Below are 18,044 nucleotides of genomic sequence, written 5' to 3'. Positions count from 1 at the left end.
GTTGGCTTTCGTTTTAACCAGGAGCTTAGATCATGAAGTGGGGAAACTGAGGTATAGAGAAGGGCATTCCTTTGACAAATTAGAAAATGGCATCCCTAAATGCCAGCTTTCAGTGTGGCTTCCCCTAGAGCCTACCTCTTTCTTTCCCTCCTGTGGATCATGAGTGGTTCCAGAAATCTGTACTTGTGTATTCCTGAGGGAGAGCTGGAGGTCTCCAGAGCAGTCCCTGGCATCCGCAGACAAGACAGGAGGAAGCAACCCTGCCTGGAACCTTTCAAGGTCTTTTCCAGTTGCTGTAGGTAGTGCTAAGTTAGTTGGAGCAATGGGTTTGACTCTGTGTAAGGGAGCTTCATGTCGCTGTCTCCCACTGGACTGCCACTGCCCCATTCTCATAGTTGGTGTAGAGTCCAGGCGTCTTCAATGCTTTTTCCCTTTTCTGGAGTGGCTGTGAAACTGGAAAAGGATGCTTTGGTGTTAATCTCAAATGGCTGGACTTACTAGGAGTGCTAAGACAGGGAAACAGTGATTTGATTCTCTCTTCTGCTCACATCAGCGTCCTTATTATGATGTCTGCTATGCTAAACCATTCAAATCACTATGCATTAGTGCTGCAGTGCTTACAACAGCCCTGTAAGTTAGGTCAGTACTGGCATCCTCTTATTGCAGATCAGAAGCTGAGAGGGAGTGGCTTGCCAGTCAGTTAATGGCAGAAGCATGATTTAAACTGGGGGACTTCCTGGGTCACTGCTCAGAGCCTTTGCCAGTATGTTATGCTAGAAAATCTAGATGTCTGTACTTGGATCAGATTTTTCTGTAGAGCCTTTGGCATAACTCAGAGTTCCTAAGCTGAAGTGTATATATATAACTGAACTATATATATGTATAGCTCCCCCTGTTCCTTCATCTCCATTTCATCTCCTCCTCCTCGTATTTACTCATACATTCATTTTATACCTTTTATTACTCACTTCATAAAATAATCTCAAAGCAGGGCTTAAAACCAATATATCGCAATAGCACTGTACAGGAACAACAGATAGAACAGTAAAATAGAGAAGAACAGAAATAAATTCAAATTGCAAGGTGTAACAACACAGATATAATCAAAAGCCTGCTGAACAAGTGGATATTTTGCAGGTGTCAGAAGCTCGTAAGACCAGGCATCAGCCATACATGAAAGGGGAAGGAGTGCCTCAGTTAGAGTGCCTGTACTGTGAAAGATGTATTGAGCCCAGACAAATCCTTCTAGATCATAATATTCAGGCAAGGGGAAAAAAATGCTCCACCACAGATCCACATCCTAAGCCAGGTAATGATTGACATATTAGCACAAGCAGCTTGAACATGGCCTGGCAGTTTGCTGGCAGGCAGTGCAACACTTTGTAATGTGTTCAGCTCAGCAGCCAAGCTGCAGCATTTTGTTCTAGTTCTGGGGTAGGCTCAAAGACAATCACATTTAAAACACACTGCAGTTGTCCATCCTTGGGTTTACTTGTATATGGAGCCCTGTGGCCAGGCTCTGTCCCTTATCTTGTTACATAAATTGTAATCCGCCTGGGATAGGGACCTGTTCTCTCATACATATACATAGATGAAACATGGCTGGCGATTATAGATTTAAATGCACTTATTTAATTTACATAATGTGGTTTGCACTGTTCTGGATTGGTTCTCATTGTACCTGTCTATTTCCCATTTTTCTGGCTATGTAGTAGAAGCTGTAGATGTATTCAGATAGGAACTTATAATAAAATGTTATAAATTGCATAAATGCATATCTGCACACAGTTAGGTCAATGTAAACCTGGAATAGTGATCAGTTCTTCCCACTATGATAGATGAATATGAAAGAAGCATGATAGATCTAGGTAGAAAATCAAAAGAACTTATTTTGCTCATAAGAGAGATGGTTGAAAAGGGTTACAGTGGTAGGAAAGCATAAAATCACACATAGGTAGATTTTTAAAAAAAACTTTAATCCTAGTGATCACCCCTAAAATAAACAGCTCTTTCTTTCCCTTTCCTTTCCTTTCCTTTCCTTTCCTTTCCTTTCCTTTCCTTTCCTTTCCTTTCCTTTCCTTTCCTTTCTGTGCAGCATATTGATCTGTAGAACTCTCACTGTACTGGGATTTGGGGAAGACAGGATATAAATAAGCTTTTGAAAATGAGAACTAGTGAGGATAAAAGTATCTACTAGGGTGGTCAGGGAGGGCAGCTTCCTGCTCAGATCTTCTCCGAACACTGTTGCTAGAAGTTGTGACTGTTGAACAAAGACTGGAATGCACTTATTGTCTTGCTAGGCACATCCTGTAAAGCGTCCTGAAGTGGCGTTGTTGGGGTTGTGAGGCTAGGCTACATGGGTTTTTCCTCTGGCCCAATAAGGCATGTTCCTTACTGATAATCTTTCTAGCATTGCTCTCGGTTTCCATAACTTTGCTCGATGCTGTGAGCAGCTACAGAGTGCCAGCCCTGTTGACTCCCTGCAAAGTCCCACCCTCTCACTAACTGTCAAGACTGCATCTCTGCAAGATGTGTGGCGCTTCCGGCAATAACTCGGAACCTCAGCCTGGTGACTGTTCCCCATTAAAAATTGATGGGACTGGGGCTGGCACCATCTGCTGCAAAAGGGTATAAATGGCCGAGCTGCTTCTACCCCCCAGCCCCCAGTTTGCTTCTTCCTCCACCTTGATTTTTGAGGTTCTTGCCATCAGCCCATTGCCTTGCCTTTGGCAGCTCCTCTGCAGCCTTTTCTAGCCCCGCGGAGGGTCTGTGACGATGGGCTCGTTCTGGGGCAAGAGGTGCAACACTTGCTCTCCCAGCTGCTCGCCTGCTTATGCCGGTAATTGGGGACTGCCCCTTTAAGAGGCGGAATGTGTGAGCATGCTGGGGACTGAAGGGCCGCTGTGCAAGGTGTTCTCCACTTTGACGCTGACCTGGCCACCCTCTTATTTCTCTGCTCCAGTCAGGACTGAGTCTGCCTGGGTGCAGGAGCAAAGGCGTTTCAATAGCTGTGTTCCTCCAGGAGTTAAACCTGTACTTCCCTCTCCCTCCCTGAGCCCGTGCAGCTGGACTATTGCCTGTTCTGTGGCTGTGTGTGCTGTGGCGAAATTCCCAGTTGCTGCTCTGGAAACCCATTGTGCCAGTGAAGAATGTGCCGGCTCAGCGAATCAGTCAGGAGAGTGTGAGGGGACGAGCGAGAGCACTCCCTCTAATCTGTTTCATCTCCATCCCTTGCTGCCTAACCGGATCTCTCGGATTCTTCCTCTCCCTCGCAGGCATCAAGTGGAGCAAGGACAGTACCATGACTGACAGCAGGGAGTGGGCCACACTCAGCCCAGAGGAGTTCACTCAGCTGCAGAAGTACCTTGACTGTAAGTCCTTTTTCCTTCTCCCATCACCTTTCTAGGCTGGTCCCGCTGCTGCAGAGGGACCGGGGAATGGTGTTCCCTGTGCCAGTGACTGTTACAGTGGGAAAGGTCTGAGATGCAGAAGGGGCTCCCTGTCCCGTTCCTGTGGGACAGTTTGACTTGCCAGGATTTGGGTGCCATTGAATTAAGGCACTGAGCAGGAGAGGCAGAAGGGTGTGTGTGTCCGTGTATCCCGTGGTCAGTTGGTCGGTCAGTGGAGGGGAATTGCCTTTCCCATGCAAATTTAGGCAAGGTTCATAGAAAAATTGAATGTACTCGTTGCGCTGCTCCTCGGTCCATCTTTCTCTCACTGCCCCATGATATCAGCTTGGTGTCTCATGTCAGAGATGATCATTGAGCATACACAGAAAATATGAGGAAGGGCAGTCCGTTCTCTTAAGGGGGGTTGCGTGTTCTCTGTCCCCTGGACTGAAATTCTTGGCCCGTGCATCCCAAACAAAGCATGTAGTAGAAATGAATTTGAGCATCAAATTACATCATATATCAGGTTCCAAACCATCCAAAGCCAACTGGGGCCAGATTTGGTGCCCTGCTGCAACTTGCTGCTTCCTGCACCATTTTAGACGTAGGACCATGTCCTAGAGTTAGGATTTCTAGTTGAACCAAGTGTTCTACCTACCACATCATCTAAGACTCCCGAAATGTACATATTTGTTTCCTCGTTTTTTTCCACCCTACAGACAGCAGCAAGAAAGTACAGGATGTATTGCAGGAATTTTACGGAGAAGGGACGTTGTCCCAGCACCTGCAAGGAGATGTGAGTACAGCCTCTTCCTCTTCCCATCCTACACCCACCACTTTATTTCTTGACTTGCCAGGTTGTACATTTTTGGGTCTTGCTTATTCCAGAGAATGAATCTGCCCCAGATGTCTGTGCAGGCAAGGTGACCTTGCAAAGCATTCTGCCTTTCCTTCCAACTCCTGGGCACCACTTCCCATGCTAGGCACAGCCTTCCCATTGCTCCGTCCCTTGCTTGCAGAACCGTAGAATTGGAGGGGGTCATTAGGCCAACCAGGCCAACCTCTGCTCAGTGCAGCACATCCAGAACAGGAGCTTCAGCCTCCCCCAGTGACCAGTCCTGTTGCTGACCTGTTCTTACTGCTAAGAAGCTTCTTTTAATGTTCAGCAGAAGTCTACCCTCCTGTAACTTATATCAAGTCCTGCTTCCTGCGATGGCAGAGACAGTGGTGCAGCTAGGTAATTTGGACCCTGATTATTACTTCAGTTGTAAAACACGTAACTAACATTTCTCTTCCTCTCCATTCCATGCATTACTGTGTGATAATTTAAAACTGCTCCCATTGAATGGATATGTTAGAACACCTACAAAACTGTTTGATAGCCCTGATTTCAAAATCAACACTACCACCATTCTGACCACACACCATTTTGCATTTTAGACTTAATTAAATCGTAACACCATTATGACTACAGTAATAAAATAAAGTTAGCTTCTGTACCTGTACAAGTAATTTGGAGTGGGGTGAGGGCTGTGTTTGAGGCCTAGGGCTTTGGAATCCAGATCTAGTCCTAGCTGCATTCCCAGGCAGGGGACAAGTCTGTGCTCTCCTGTGTGACTGCTTTCAGGTATTTGGGAGAGGGCTATTATGCCCCATATCCATCGTCTCTTCTCCAAGTTAAATATACCCAGTTCTTTCAACCCTTTCCCACAGGATTTGCTTTCCATACTCCTGACTGTCCTTCTATGAACCCATTTGAATCTATATTGCTCTTAAGGTGTGACACTGAGAACTGGACACAGTGCTCCCGATGCCATTGGACTAGCACAGAATAAAGCTGAACTAATACTTCTCTCGACTTGGAAATAACGGTGCTACAGCCTAAAATCGCCTTAGCTTTTTTTGCAGCCATATCATCGTGCTGACTCATGCTCAGCTTCTAATGGGCTACAATATTGAGGGTTTTCTTCACATGTACTGCTGCAAAGCCTGCTATCCCATGTCCCTTGCCAGTGTTTTTTGTGGGTGGGCAGCTACCCGTACGCAGACGCTTTCATTAGTTTTTGTTGTATTTACTTTAGTTAGTTTCAGCCCAGTTTTTCATTCTTTCAAGGTCATTTTTAAGGTTGTTCTTTTTCTTCCGAGATGTTAGCTGTCTCTTCCAATTCGTTATCTCCAAGTGTGATGAAAATGCCACCCGCCTCTTCCTCTAAGTCATTGAAAAAATGTTGAAAAATTGTTGAACAGTCTGCATCTAGGACTGGGCACTGTGCGCACTGTGCGCACCATTCAAAACCACCTCCTGGTTTGTGGCAGAACCATTGAAAGGCATTCTTTGAGCGTAGCTTTCAAACTAGCTGTGAAGCCATCTGTCCATAGTGTCAGCTAGCCTGTTTAAACTGTTTTCTAGCCAAAACATCATAGGTGTCTATGATACTTTGATAAATCAAGAGGAAGGTCAAGATTAATTACATCCACAGTATTTCCAGTCCACTAAGTCACTGATCTGCTGAGTCTCTGCTACTGCCTCCCTCCCTTTATCCTGACAGTCCAGAATTCTTCCGTGTCTCATCTTGGGTCTGCTCTGCGCTCCCCAGGTGTTTCCTACTCATCCTGTGATACGAGGTCTCTCCTTCCTGTATCCATGAATCCTATAATGAATCCAATAGCCATTAAGCAACAGGGAGGAGAGTGGTTCGCTGTTATCATCACACTGAGAAGGGAAAGAGAAAGGTTTTCCTTTCTTTCCACCCACTCTGCAGTAGATCTATCATGAAGAGACCAAGTATAGTCAAGATTCATGCTGTACTTAGTGTCCCGACTGAAGAATGCGCCAGTAGTGGTACTGACTCATATCCTTGCTTGCTTGCTTGCTCATGCTGTTCCTTTGCTGATGTCTTTGGCAGTCAATAGACTTTGAGGGCTTCAAGCTCTTCTTGAAAACCTACCTGGAAGCAGAGGAGATCCCAGATGAACTGTGCCGCCACCTCTTCATGTCTTTTCAGACCACAGCAGGACAGGCTACGACAGAGCCAGGTATGCAGCCTAGAGGGGGGCATTCAGCAGAGCTACACATACTTCGTTTATCCTGAAGAGTTGGGGAGAGAGGTCTTCTGGTTAAACGGGAGTGAGTGCTTAGGAACTGGGGAAGAGTGGTGTGCTACCTTCTCTTTGGGTGAGGGTTGGGCTTGGCATCTGAAATAACCAACTGCCCCTAGAATGAAGAACTACTGACACATCTCACCCCCTACGCCCCCTCTGCATTTCAGCCAGTGGTTTTGTTTGCGTCAATGATGTCTCTTGTTACTTCTCACTGCTGGAAGGTGGAAGGCCAGAAGACAAGCTGGAATGTGAGTACCGCAGAGGATCAAGAGAGAAAGGGGCAGCCAAGGGCCATGGTTGAGATTCTAATTTTTAGGGTGTGTGGCTAGGGGTGGGCAGATCTGTGCTCCAGGTCAGAAATGCCCTCATTCTCATCTTGCTGCCACTGGGACCTCATCAGCCTTTCCCTCCCTCCCTCCCTCCCTCCCTCCCTCTGCTTCACATGCATGAACCATTTCAGCGTCTCATCGTTACTCCCAAAATGTATGTAGGTATGTGTGTTTATTTTGATCAATTTCTCACCCACTTTCCTGCACAAGTATTCAGAGTGGCTTGACATTCGTGATGGTGGTCCTCTTTGCCTTGCCTGGGAAGATCGGGTCCATCCGGCACAAGAGATACCTGCCCTCCCCTTGCAGCACCCCTCATTCCTCTGCGCAGTTCTGTCAGCACAGGGCGCCTTGGGCATTCAAGATTTCTTGAGCCCCTTTCGTCCATGACTCTGCCTCTTGTGGATGTTGCCATTTTAAATCTTTGGGGGCTGGTACAGGGCAGGACATGGGGAAATAAACCTCCGGCTGCAAAGTGGTGGGGGTGACTACTTTAACCATGTGCTTTTCCTCTGTAATTTAAGAGGGGCCAGATGAAAGGGATCCATTGCAGAGGGTGCCTGGAGCAGGAGAGGGATGGAGAAGTTGCATGTCCTTGGTGATCTCTTACCCAGACGTTTCTCCTTCTGATCTTTTCTTTCTTCCCACAGTCACCTTCAAGCTCTACGACAAAGATGGGAATGGCCTTCTTGACAGCTCGGTAAGTAGTGCGAGGAGCGAATAGGTTGACTCTCTGCAGTTGGATCCCATCGCCCCATTCCTTTCCTATTCCAGCACTGCTACTCTCCGTTTCAAACAAAAGAACGGGCTCATTCTGTACCACAACCGCACATGTGCACACACATCCCCTCCACGTGACTTTTGGCATTGTAGCTTTTTTGGGGCCCAGGTCGGCCTGAGCCGAGTTGTGACTGAGGAAGAAGATTTAGATGGTATGCCCCTCTCTCTCATGTCTGTGTGAATGTGCATGCGCTCAGTGCATATACGTGTGTGCGCGCACACAGAGGCATGCGGCAGCCAACTTCCACAGGTAGCCTCTGCTCAAGCTTTTGTTCTACAGGACTTGCATGGGAGAAAATTATACCCTACAGCTAGTTTCTTTGGTTCTTCTGCTTTTAATGGCACCCAGATCTACCTTCTTCAATCGTTTTTGTGTTCATGTGCTTTCCACACTTTGAGGACATCCCCGTCTTGCGACCTAGACACCAAACGTTGCTGCTTGTTTTCCAGTTTTCCTCCCTTTTCCACTTTGTGTGAGTGGCCACCATGCTATCAAGTATGCAGTCTGGAAGCAATTCTTCAGTTTTTGTTAGGATTCCAGACTTTTTTGCTCTGGCCATTTCACTGGTGCTGTATTTGGAAGAGGAATGTGACACATAGGGTGAAACGTATCTTTCCATGTTTCCTTTACAGAGTCGGGGGTGGGTGTCAGTTCAGCTCTTGTTAAAGACCCAGTCCACCCCTGCCCTTGTCTGCTGCACAAGATTGCCACTTTTTTTCCTGAAAGGGCTCTTGTACCTTCCTGTGTGATAGGAAGGAAATTGGCAGCTACATCTCCTGCCAGAAAAAGATAGTCACCCTATTTTGAGCTGACTGGGATACTGTAGTATCTTTGGCTTCTGCTTTGCTGCCTGGTTTCTCCTTACTCTTTGCTAAGAAGACACCTATTACAACAAAAGGCGCCTGTTAGGGTTAGGGTGAGACTATGACTCCTCAATTTCTTTTTCTAGATACTTATGTGGCTGGCCAGTTTTATGTGCTTTAAACTATGTTTCTCTTCAGGAGGTGGATCGTATAATTACACAGATGATGCGGGTGGCTGAATATCTTGACTGGGATGTCACTGAACTTAAACCTGTAAGTGCAGAATACGCATGCCCTGTTCTTGCTGGGCATGCTTCACCACCGTACCCATACATAAAGACCTTCCTGGGAAATACTGGCTGTGGAATGTGGGTACCTGCCTCATAGGCTCTGGGGCTGACCAGCTGGCCGGAGTATGCAGGAAATGTGATCAAGGCGATGTCTTGGGCATTAAAATGTCACACCAACACAGCAACACAGCAAGGATCCAAGATTATGTGTGCTTGTGAAGGAAGAAGGGACGGAACCGGAGATAGTTGAGTGTGCACCATTTTGTTTGTTCTTAGTTGGTGGGATTACCCTCACACGGTTGACCTCCCCCTTTTCTGCCTGGGCTGAGGTTGGGGGCTGCGGCTGAGGGTGCAAGTGCCTGTGTATGTACCCTTGTATGTAGACAAGGGTTGTCTCCATGCTTCTGTGGCTCAGATGCCTCCCGCAAGACAGTGGAAGACACTAGGCTGGCATAAGGCAAGGGTGACCGCTTGTGGCCCTCCTGATGTTTTGTCCTACAACTTCCATGAGCTGCAGCCAGAAAAGGAGAGGGATGGTGGGAGCTGCAGGCCAAATGAAGGGTGGAATCTGCTGTATGCTGCAAATAATTTGACCTGTGTTTTGGGGAGAACACCTTGGTCCTCTAAGAGTTCTTCTCTTCAAATGGTTGGGAAATCGGACATGATGGGTACAGTGACGTAGGGTCAAATGGACTTGAGCAGATCCCCCAGTGACATGTGCTTCCCCACTGTCCCTTTAACCCAGATCCTGCAGGAGATGATGCGAGAGATTGACTATGATGGCAGCGGCACCGTGTCTCTGTCCGAGTGGCTCCGTGGGGGCGCCACCACCGTCCCCCTCCTCGTGCTGCTCGGGCTGGAAGCTGTAAGTGCTTGAGGGGCAAGGGGAAGGGATGGAGAGAGGCGGAGAGGCCTGCCCTAAGAGGACTGGCAGGCACCCCGCTGATCCCTGTCAGTGTACATTACTGTGCTTTAGGGATGGGGGACGTTGCCTGTTCTTGGGCCTAGGGAGACACAGGGGTTGAGTCCAGCCTCAGGTGCCCTATCAGTTTTACCTAACGCATCCTTGGAAATGAGGGTCAGTCTGTCCCCACTGAATGGATAACAGCACCATCTTGAGGGTGAGTGGGGGAACAGCACAACAGCAGATCTGTTGCCTCTGCTGATGTCCTGCTTGATGGTGCAAAGCTGGTGATTCACTGAGCATTTCAGTCCTTTATAACAAATTCCCCTCCCCTGCCCCAAGAGCAATGAGGGGGAAATGCCGCAAGCTGGCGTAGCTGTCTAGGGCACTCTGGAGCAGCTTGGGATCCAGTGGATTGAAACATACGGATAACAAGGTTTAATTTAAAATTACAAAAGCTAAGGAACTAAAATGGCTGGGAGAAGAAAGCCGTCAGCTGGTGCTGAAAAGACCTCAACATGTAGGCCCCAGGTGAGCCTCTCTGGAGAGGGCAGGGCACAACTGGGGTGCCACTGCTAAGAAGGCCCTCTCCTTAGTAGCCATCCGCTTCTCTTAATTTGGCATTTATTCCTGTAGCATTTCATTCCAATAGGCTAAAGGTATAGTCTGTGATAAAAGCTTTTTCAAGGTAATGTATTTTTGTTCTCACAAAACAAGGCACCCTTCCTGCAAACACCTGACCCACCTTGGGCGCCTTCTCACCTTTCAGCAAACCTGGTTATCCCCCTTCCCTCCAGCCAACCAGATGCCCACACCGGTGCCCCCCTTAACTGCTGGCTTTCTCCATTTCTTCAGACCATGAAGGACGATGGGCAGCACCTCTGGCGCCTGAAGCACTTTAACCGCCCGGTTTATTGCAACGTGTGTGAGACGCTGCTGTTGGGCCTGCGCAAGCAGGGGCTGCGCTGCACCTGTGAGTGAGGCCCTGTCTCCTTGGGAGGCAGGTGGGGGGAGGCACCCGCGGCACCCACCAGGCCCCTGCCCTCCTCTCCTGCTTTTTATTTCTGGAGGAGGAGGAGGAGGCTGGCCTGCTGCAATGTGAAGGGCTGCCCCTCTAGCACCATCTTCATTTGGTGTAAAAATAGCAGGCCTCGGAGCTCAGACTCCACTTTGCCCCTGTACATACATTCTTGGGCAAGTGGCTTTCCTTTTAGTCTCAGCCAGCTGTCTTTTGGGATATGAGTGTTCTCTAACTGCTGTGCCCCCCACCCCCCCACCAAGGCAACTACTTTATGCGAGTGCACACAGCACCCTCTCAAAACTCCCAATGTGCTCACCAACCCAAAAGGCTTGAACTGACTAAAGGCTACCAAGTTCCATGATTATTCAGAAAGTATGTTGCAGAGCGGGAGCTGTGACCAGTGAAAAGAATGGATAGCCATTTTTATGCTCTTTTAAAAAATCTAGTGTAAGAAGAAGCCCTTCAGGCACAATCTCCTGCATGTTCAGGTTGAAAAGGATCCTGCAACTCACCAGCTGGGGTGCTGTGAGTTGTTGAGGTTGTTTTGTCAAACAGGCGGAGGACTGTGCCTTTAACCTCCCCTAGCTCCTTTCTCCAGGAAGGTCTCTCTGTGGCTGCAAGAAGCTGACAGAGATGCAGAGTAGAAGAAAGGGGAGGCCAGAAGAAGCGTATGGGCTGGTGATCGGGAAAGTACCAGCGGGAAGGTGTGGCCAGGGGTGTGCGTTTGGTCCCCCGTGCCTGGCATGCCAGTGGAGCCGCCCTTTTGTTCCTCTGCCTGCAGTCTGCAAGTACACGGTACACGAGCGTTGTGCCCGCAAGGCCCCGCCCAGCTGCATCAGCACCTATGCCAAGAACCGCCGTGACACCAGTGTGAGTGATGGGGGCAAGGAAGGGGGTGGTGCCCGGGAGCAGTGGGGCAGGGGAGAGCTGAAGTGCTCCTCCTAGCAATCACAGGAGCACAGGGGGCTGCCCTACACAGAATCAGACCGTGGTTCCATTTAGCCCAGTGCTGGCATCTGCTTTCCAGGCCTTTATTCTCTGGCTCTGTCTGGAGATGCTAGAGACCTTCTGCTGGCAAGGCACATTCTCTGCCCCAGAGCTCCTGTCCGTCCTGCAGCCGTGCCCCAAGGCAGAGTCCAGCAATTTGGGCACCTGTGTCAGGCAACCTATATTAGTTTTCATCTCTGCCAAGAGATAATGCACAGCCCAGCCAGCCTAAAATACTTTACAAGGCAACAGGGGACAATCGTTTGTTGCTGCAAAAACTCATTTTGTCCTCAGCTATTGGGAGAATGGCAGCTAAGCTTAGAAGAAACAAGACATTCTGAGTGGGTTGGCAGATGATTGGCGCACCTGCTAATAAAAAAGTGCCAGCGCTACCCCCCTGCAAGCGTTGGCCTCACTACCCCACTGGGACTGTTTGCACAACATGAGAATCCACTTATTTAGCCAGGCTGTGGGTTATTTGAGGCCACCGTTTGAAATCAACAGCTCCTGCTTACCCCTGTTTGTCTGCTTTAGGAAGATGCAAGGTGGTTAAACCATGCAGCTCATTATGGATTAAGTAGCCCATGATAAACCTTGTTTCTGTCCATCTGTCTTCAGTGTCTGGGGTTTCTGGCAAGCTCACTCTCTGTTTCTGCTGCCACCACTCCTTCCCCAACCTCCATCCCATCTATCCCAGTGTTTCCTGTCAAACCAGAGAAAAGCCTGTCACATCCTCAGGACTCTTCCATTCCATTAAGAAGTGTGGGTGGGACTGCTCCTCTCTTCCCTTTCCCAGGATATGGGATTGTCATTGTTGTCATTGTTTACATTTCCTGCCATTAACCTATCCCTTCACGCCTCTAATCAACTATTGCCCCCATATCTCTGTGGCCCCAGGATCCACTTCATAGTAACTTCTTGGCCTCCCCTTGTGAAGTGATTGGCCCAGCTGGTCAAGAGGGACCGGCTCATTCTGCACCTCAGTCCTTGCTCCTGGGCAATTGTCCATATAGATTTTCTTAACTGTTAGGAAATGGCATGTAAGAGCTGGCAGGAGATGCCCCACAGGCATCCTGGGCAAAGCTCCCAGGGGTCTTGGCTCCCACTTGCCCCTCCCTGCTCCCACCTCTTAGGACCCACGTCTATAGGAGGCAGGGATGCAGCTCGCGAGTGGGCCTTGGTGGGTTCAGTTCTGCTTCCTCCGTCCATGCAGGCACAAGCCCATGTCTGGGTAAGGGGTGGTTGTGATGGCAGTAAGTGTGACCGGTGTCAGAAGAAGATCAAGAGCTTCCAGAGCCTGACAGGCATGCACTGTGCCTGGTGCCATCAAAAGGTGAGTCTGCCCTCCACTGCTCACGGGGACACTGGCGTCGGGAGCCCCGGGCAGTTCTTCCCCGTTGTTCATGTTCTGCAGGTTATAAGCAAACTTCCTCTCCTCCCTCTCATGGCTGGGACAGAGGGAACGTGTGCCTGCTCAGTCGGAAGCCTGTGCGGGTGAAATGGCCCCTGCTCTCTTGGGTACCGGGGGCTCCCTGAACCCTCGCTGCCTGGTTACTTGCGGCCAAAGCAGGCTAAAACACACATTAAAAGGGTGTGTCTGGCAGCTACGTTTTGTGTTCATTTTTATTCTAAAATAGTTTCAGGAAGACCTATTATGAGGGGTAGGGGGCCTTCCAAGATCTTGATTGGGGGGTGCACCTACTCTAGAATAAAAATAAGATGTGGCTGCTAGACACAAATTTATAGTCATGCCTGTTTTGGCCTCTTCAGCCTTCTCTTTCTCTGTCTCTGTCTCTGTGTGTGTGGGTTGGCGGGGAGTAAAGCAACTTGCCTGAAGGCAGCTGAGATGCTCTGATACCAAAGTCATTATGAGAGGTGAGGCTTCAGCTGAGCCTAGAACGGCTAGTTCCTGTAACCCACCGTCTTGGGGAGGGAGAACCCGGTGGCCCTCTGGCCTGCTGCGCATGCTCAGATGTGACAGACTCATCAAAGCGCACAATGGAGTCAGTGGGGCAGAAAATAGGAGGAGGCGGACGGACGGGAATTGCGAGATGGCGCTGGGGAAATGCAGGTGTGGAGGAGCAATTTTATTCCACTCCCAGGAAACTCAGGGGTTGGGTGGTAATGGAACAGGAAAAACATAAGGATGGTGTTCATAATAGAGTTTCAAGAATACCAGACTTCTACTGGGGAAGCTGATTATTTCTGCCAGAGTTTCTTATCTCTCTCTGCTGCTAATGTGGAGGGTCAATTAACTACTCAGCAGAGGTGTTCCTTCAGTGGGTGGGTGTATTGAGCTCAAAAATGCAGCACCATGGCAAGACTTCCTGGCAGGTACAATCCTTGTAAATTTAGCGTTGTTTCAGACACTACCCTTTGCTCATTTATAAAACTAAAAAAAATAAAAAATGAGTAAAACTTAGTAAAATTTCTAAGCACATTTTACTGGATTATAGTTCTGAAATGAGCTAAATAGTTTAGGGCCACCCAGCCTGTCACAAATCCTGCATAGGCTCTGTCATGCCTTCAGCACAATCCTACATGACTCTACTCCGAAATAAGTCTAGCAGTGAGTGCAAACAGAACTTAAGCCCTGATAAACATCATTCCCTACAAAAGAATGCCTTCATTGAGGAAAATCCCTTCCATCACCTCCTGAAATGTGGCCAAGGTTCAGTCTTCTGTCCTTGAGTGGAAGAACATTGCTGAACTGAGGAATTTACTTACGTACTTCGCTAAAGCAGCCACTATTCCGAGGGCTGATGCATGTGTGGAGAGCAGCGTTCTGTGTCACAAGCACCCCTGAGAGAAGCATGGAAGCAGACTGCGCCCCATTGCAGTCTCAGTGAGAAGCAGCCTGCCCAACCTTGCCATGTGTGGCAAGTTTTGCCCTCCCTGCAAGAATCTCCCGAGGTCTTTTAGAGGGAGCCCCACAGAGGGGCTCCGAGAGACATCGTCGGCAGGGAGCCTAAACCTGGCGGTCCTGCCCACTGAGAACTGGACTTGTTCCTCCTGAACAGCTGTGCCCAGTGCTCCTTTCCACAGTCATGCTGCCGTGTATCTAAAGCCAGTTCCTAAAAGTGTATCTGCATATTAGGTAGAACCGCCATCTCAGGGACAAGGCAAATGATACGCAAAACCAGTGACGGCACTTGGTGTACCTAGTTTCTCTTTCTCAAAGAAAGCCAGCTCTTGTAAGGGGTTGAGCAGGACCTGTGCTGCGGTGCATTTTTATTTATTTATTTTATTTATTAAAACATTTTTATGCCGCCCCATTCGCCGAAGCCTCGGGGCGGCCCACATTTGACAGTAACCCCCCCCCACCACCACCACAACCCATGGTCCTGATTTTAAAAATTGTCCCCCACCCAAAAGCTGGTATCGACTCCAGTGAGGAAGTTGCCATTCACAATGCTGGCAGCAGATGTGGGGCACTATTTTCGCTGGGACTGCAATACGAATTGAAGATTTAATGCTCTGCATGCCACGATCCCAGTTCTGATCGAGCTCCACTGCACTTAGCATTGATTTTTTTAAAATAAGACATACTCAGTATAATATATAAAGTAATATATAAAGTATATACTCAGTGTGTGTGTGTGTGTATAAGGTATAACTGCCTTTCTTACATTGTCTGGTCTGCTCCTCAGTTGATCCATGATGGCTCTCTCTCTTCCTTGCCCCTGCCCTGCGCTAATATAATTTTTTATTTTGCTTCCCAATGCATACATGAGTAACAGCTATCTTCTGCAGAATGAAATTTCAGTCTTTCAGAAAATTCATTTTACCAGTTAAATGTGATGGCTAGGTTTGTCTTGCTTCATAGTGCAGGGGGCAAAATTGTAAGCCGCCATCCCAAAGGGAAGGGATGAGGTTGTGTTTTCCATGTGTGATGGTTCCTCTCTCCCGTGTTGGTCTTTTGGGGGCCTAATGTGGCTCCGGAAGAGCTCTGCCTGACTCTTGCTGTGCCTCTTGCTCTCCTCCCCAGATCCATGATGAGTGCCTGCCCCTCATGCCCTCCACCTGCGATTGTGGGATCCTCAAAGACCATATCTTGCCACCTTCCGCAATCTACCCTGTTGTGTTGGTGAGAACAAGGAACTCATTGGGACATGTTGCCCGTGCCAAGATAGGTGTGCATGTATGTGTGTGTGAGTGTGTGTATGCACAGGCACACTGGACGCAAAGGACAGGCCTGAGAGTGGTGCTCGAAGCACCCGTGCACACCGGCTGTGCACTGGCAATCTTTTCCAGGCAGTATTTAGAGCAGTCTTTGCCCATTGTGTACATGTCAGCTTATTATGTTCTATCACAATATCTGCACAAGCAGTTTTGAATGTTCTCATTTCGCTGTAACCTGGATAAGCAAAGCTCAGCCTTCGACAGGCAGTCGGCGCTGCTGCTGCTGCTCCTCCCCCTCCTCCACATGTTTGGATGCAACCCTCCTTTTGGAGAACGCCCATGGTGTGTATCACGATTCTCTTTCCACCCCCACGCTCCAGGTAATTTTGGCACTGCAATTACTAAAGTTTTTAAAGCGGCATTTCCGTTCAGCGGGTCTGTGGAAGGGTGCAGCCTGAGCAGGTGTGGAGAGCATGCATTTCCCTCAGGACTGAAACTGGCCAGACCAGATGCTGCTTGTGATCTTGGGTGCACCCAGGCAGATGGCGAAGGGACATGTATCACATTTCTGGCAAATGGGTACATTTCAGGATCAGGAGGAATCCGTTGTTTTTTTTCCTGGTTTGCACAGCAGAGTTGCACTGGTTGGTGGGTTCCTGCATCAAGTCATGAAGCAGCTTCCCCCCTCTTCTCAGAGCAGGGCTGTGAAGTGCACAGGTTGACTTGCCCACAGTGTCACCTTTTCTCCTCGCCTTTGAAAAAGGAGTTAAAAATACTTCAAGAACATAAAATGCTGAACAATTTTTTAGAGTGCTTCCAGGTAAGACTTCTATGGTGCCAGCACTCAGCCACATTCGCAGAATTTTGCAGGGGTTTCAGAAGTTGCTATCTTCTGCTTGTAACCTGCTTTGTTTTTCCCCTGCTCCTTTGGCCTCTCCTTTTTTGTATTGCAGAATATCCACCAAAGAAGAGGGGATAGGACTATTAGCACCCCTCTGTCTGAAAGCACCTCTGTCAGGTAGTCGGACAGGTGCTTGGGGAGAAATGACCTACATACCAAAGTACATGGCCTGCCTGAAGCATGGGAGGAGAGGCAACCATCAGGTTTTGCTCAGGAAAAGGGCATGTTTGTCTTGTTACAGGCAGATAAACAAGTTCCTTGAGAGCTTACTGAGTACACGCCAAAGGAGAAGCAGGAGCAGGCTGCCAGTCCTGGAAACACAGCCACCAAGAGTGCATGTATGCGCACGTGTGTGTTTGGTGTGTGTGTGGGGGGCTTTGTTTGGTGTGTGTGTAGGGGGCTTTGCAAAGCTGATCTCAGTCATTTGCATCTGAGGGTTTCCATCCAAGTAACAACCTTCCCTTTGGCGTCATTTCCCCCACTGATCCTTGTCCCTTTTGTCTTCCAGGAGCGGCAGAACAGTCAGAAGAATGGCATCTGTGGGACCCCTTCCGAAGAGCCCGCTCAGCCCTTTACCACCCCCGAGGGACAGGCATTGCGGGTGAGCTGGGCACAGCAGGGAGGGTGTTGCCAGGCCCCGGCCTCCTCCTGCCAGCGTGCTGTTGGCACTGAGGACCCGTGTGGCCTGAGCGCCACATGCTCTTCAGTGCAAATACGGGGAGCTCAGCGAGTTGGTCAAGGAATAGCTGAAGCTTCCCTTGCTCTCAGAACTGTTTTCTCATGTGGGAACCAGAAGCATTTTGGGGTTCCCCTTCTGCACAGCTGCTTTTCCACGCCACTCCCCACCTCTGGGGAAAAAGGTGACGGGTTCCTTTCCTCCCTCTACAGATGGAGAAGCAGCTTTGGATATGGCAATTCTGAAGGCAAAAATGTCCAGCATGGAAGGGGTGAAGCAGCCCTTCATCCTGCTGTTTGCTTACGTCAGGGATGGGGAACACATTTTGGACTGTAACCCCCATCATCCCTCACCATCGGTTATGCTGGCTAGGGCTGATGGGAATTGCAGTGCAGCAATATCTGGAGGGTCGTGCCTGGCTTGATCCCACAGCCTTTTCTTTTGTTGTGTGAAACCCCTCTGAGGAGTGCTCCAGTCTCAGCAGCACATAACGGGCCTGTTTGCATAAGCACAGAAGGGGAAGTCAGCCACCCCGGCTTCTTCCCCCTATCTTGCCCCAGCTATGTGTGCCGGGAAGATTCGCCTAACGCAGCTTGCCTTGCCAAGCAAGCATGGCTGCTTGCTGCGGTTAACAAGCCACTTGGAACCCTAAAACAGCCCCTGCAATATGGGTGGCTTGCTAGCCATGGCCACAGACCACCCTCACTAGGCTCCCATGACGTGGCAACCTGCACTGGCA

The 18,044-nt window shown here is 49.0% G+C and overlaps 1 protein-coding gene across 2 annotated transcripts in view; it reads left to right on the top strand.

The window, feature by feature from the left end:
• The window catches only part of DGKA (diacylglycerol kinase alpha), a 49,113-nt gene that overhangs the window by 23,566 nt on the left and 7,503 nt on the right, over positions 1 to 18,044 (top strand). For both annotated transcript variants that reach the window (XM_044449573.1, XM_044449574.1), the window contains exons 2-13: positions 3,276 to 3,371; positions 4,109 to 4,185; positions 6,296 to 6,425; positions 6,659 to 6,739; positions 7,471 to 7,520; positions 8,603 to 8,677; positions 9,440 to 9,559; positions 10,454 to 10,571; positions 11,401 to 11,489; positions 12,820 to 12,939; positions 15,595 to 15,693; positions 17,138 to 17,230. In XM_044449573.1, the coding sequence (XP_044305508.1) occupies positions 3,302 to 3,371; positions 4,109 to 4,185; positions 6,296 to 6,425; positions 6,659 to 6,739; positions 7,471 to 7,520; positions 8,603 to 8,677; positions 9,440 to 9,559; positions 10,454 to 10,571; positions 11,401 to 11,489; positions 12,820 to 12,939; positions 15,595 to 15,693; positions 17,138 to 17,230 (1,122 nt within the window). In that variant the 5' untranslated portion in view covers positions 3,276 to 3,301. The remainder of the gene's footprint in view (positions 1 to 3,275; positions 3,372 to 4,108; positions 4,186 to 6,295; positions 6,426 to 6,658; positions 6,740 to 7,470; positions 7,521 to 8,602; positions 8,678 to 9,439; positions 9,560 to 10,453; positions 10,572 to 11,400; positions 11,490 to 12,819; positions 12,940 to 15,594; positions 15,694 to 17,137; positions 17,231 to 18,044) is intronic.

The sequence above is a fragment of the Varanus komodoensis genome, unplaced genomic scaffold (assembly GCF_004798865.1).
Source record: "Varanus komodoensis strain SLA01 unplaced genomic scaffold, ASM479886v1 scaffold59_1, whole genome shotgun sequence".
Taxonomy (NCBI): domain Eukaryota; kingdom Metazoa; phylum Chordata; class Lepidosauria; order Squamata; family Varanidae; genus Varanus; species Varanus komodoensis.
Note: the sequence above shows the minus strand (reverse complement) of the source record. Positions and strands in the feature narration are given on the sequence as shown.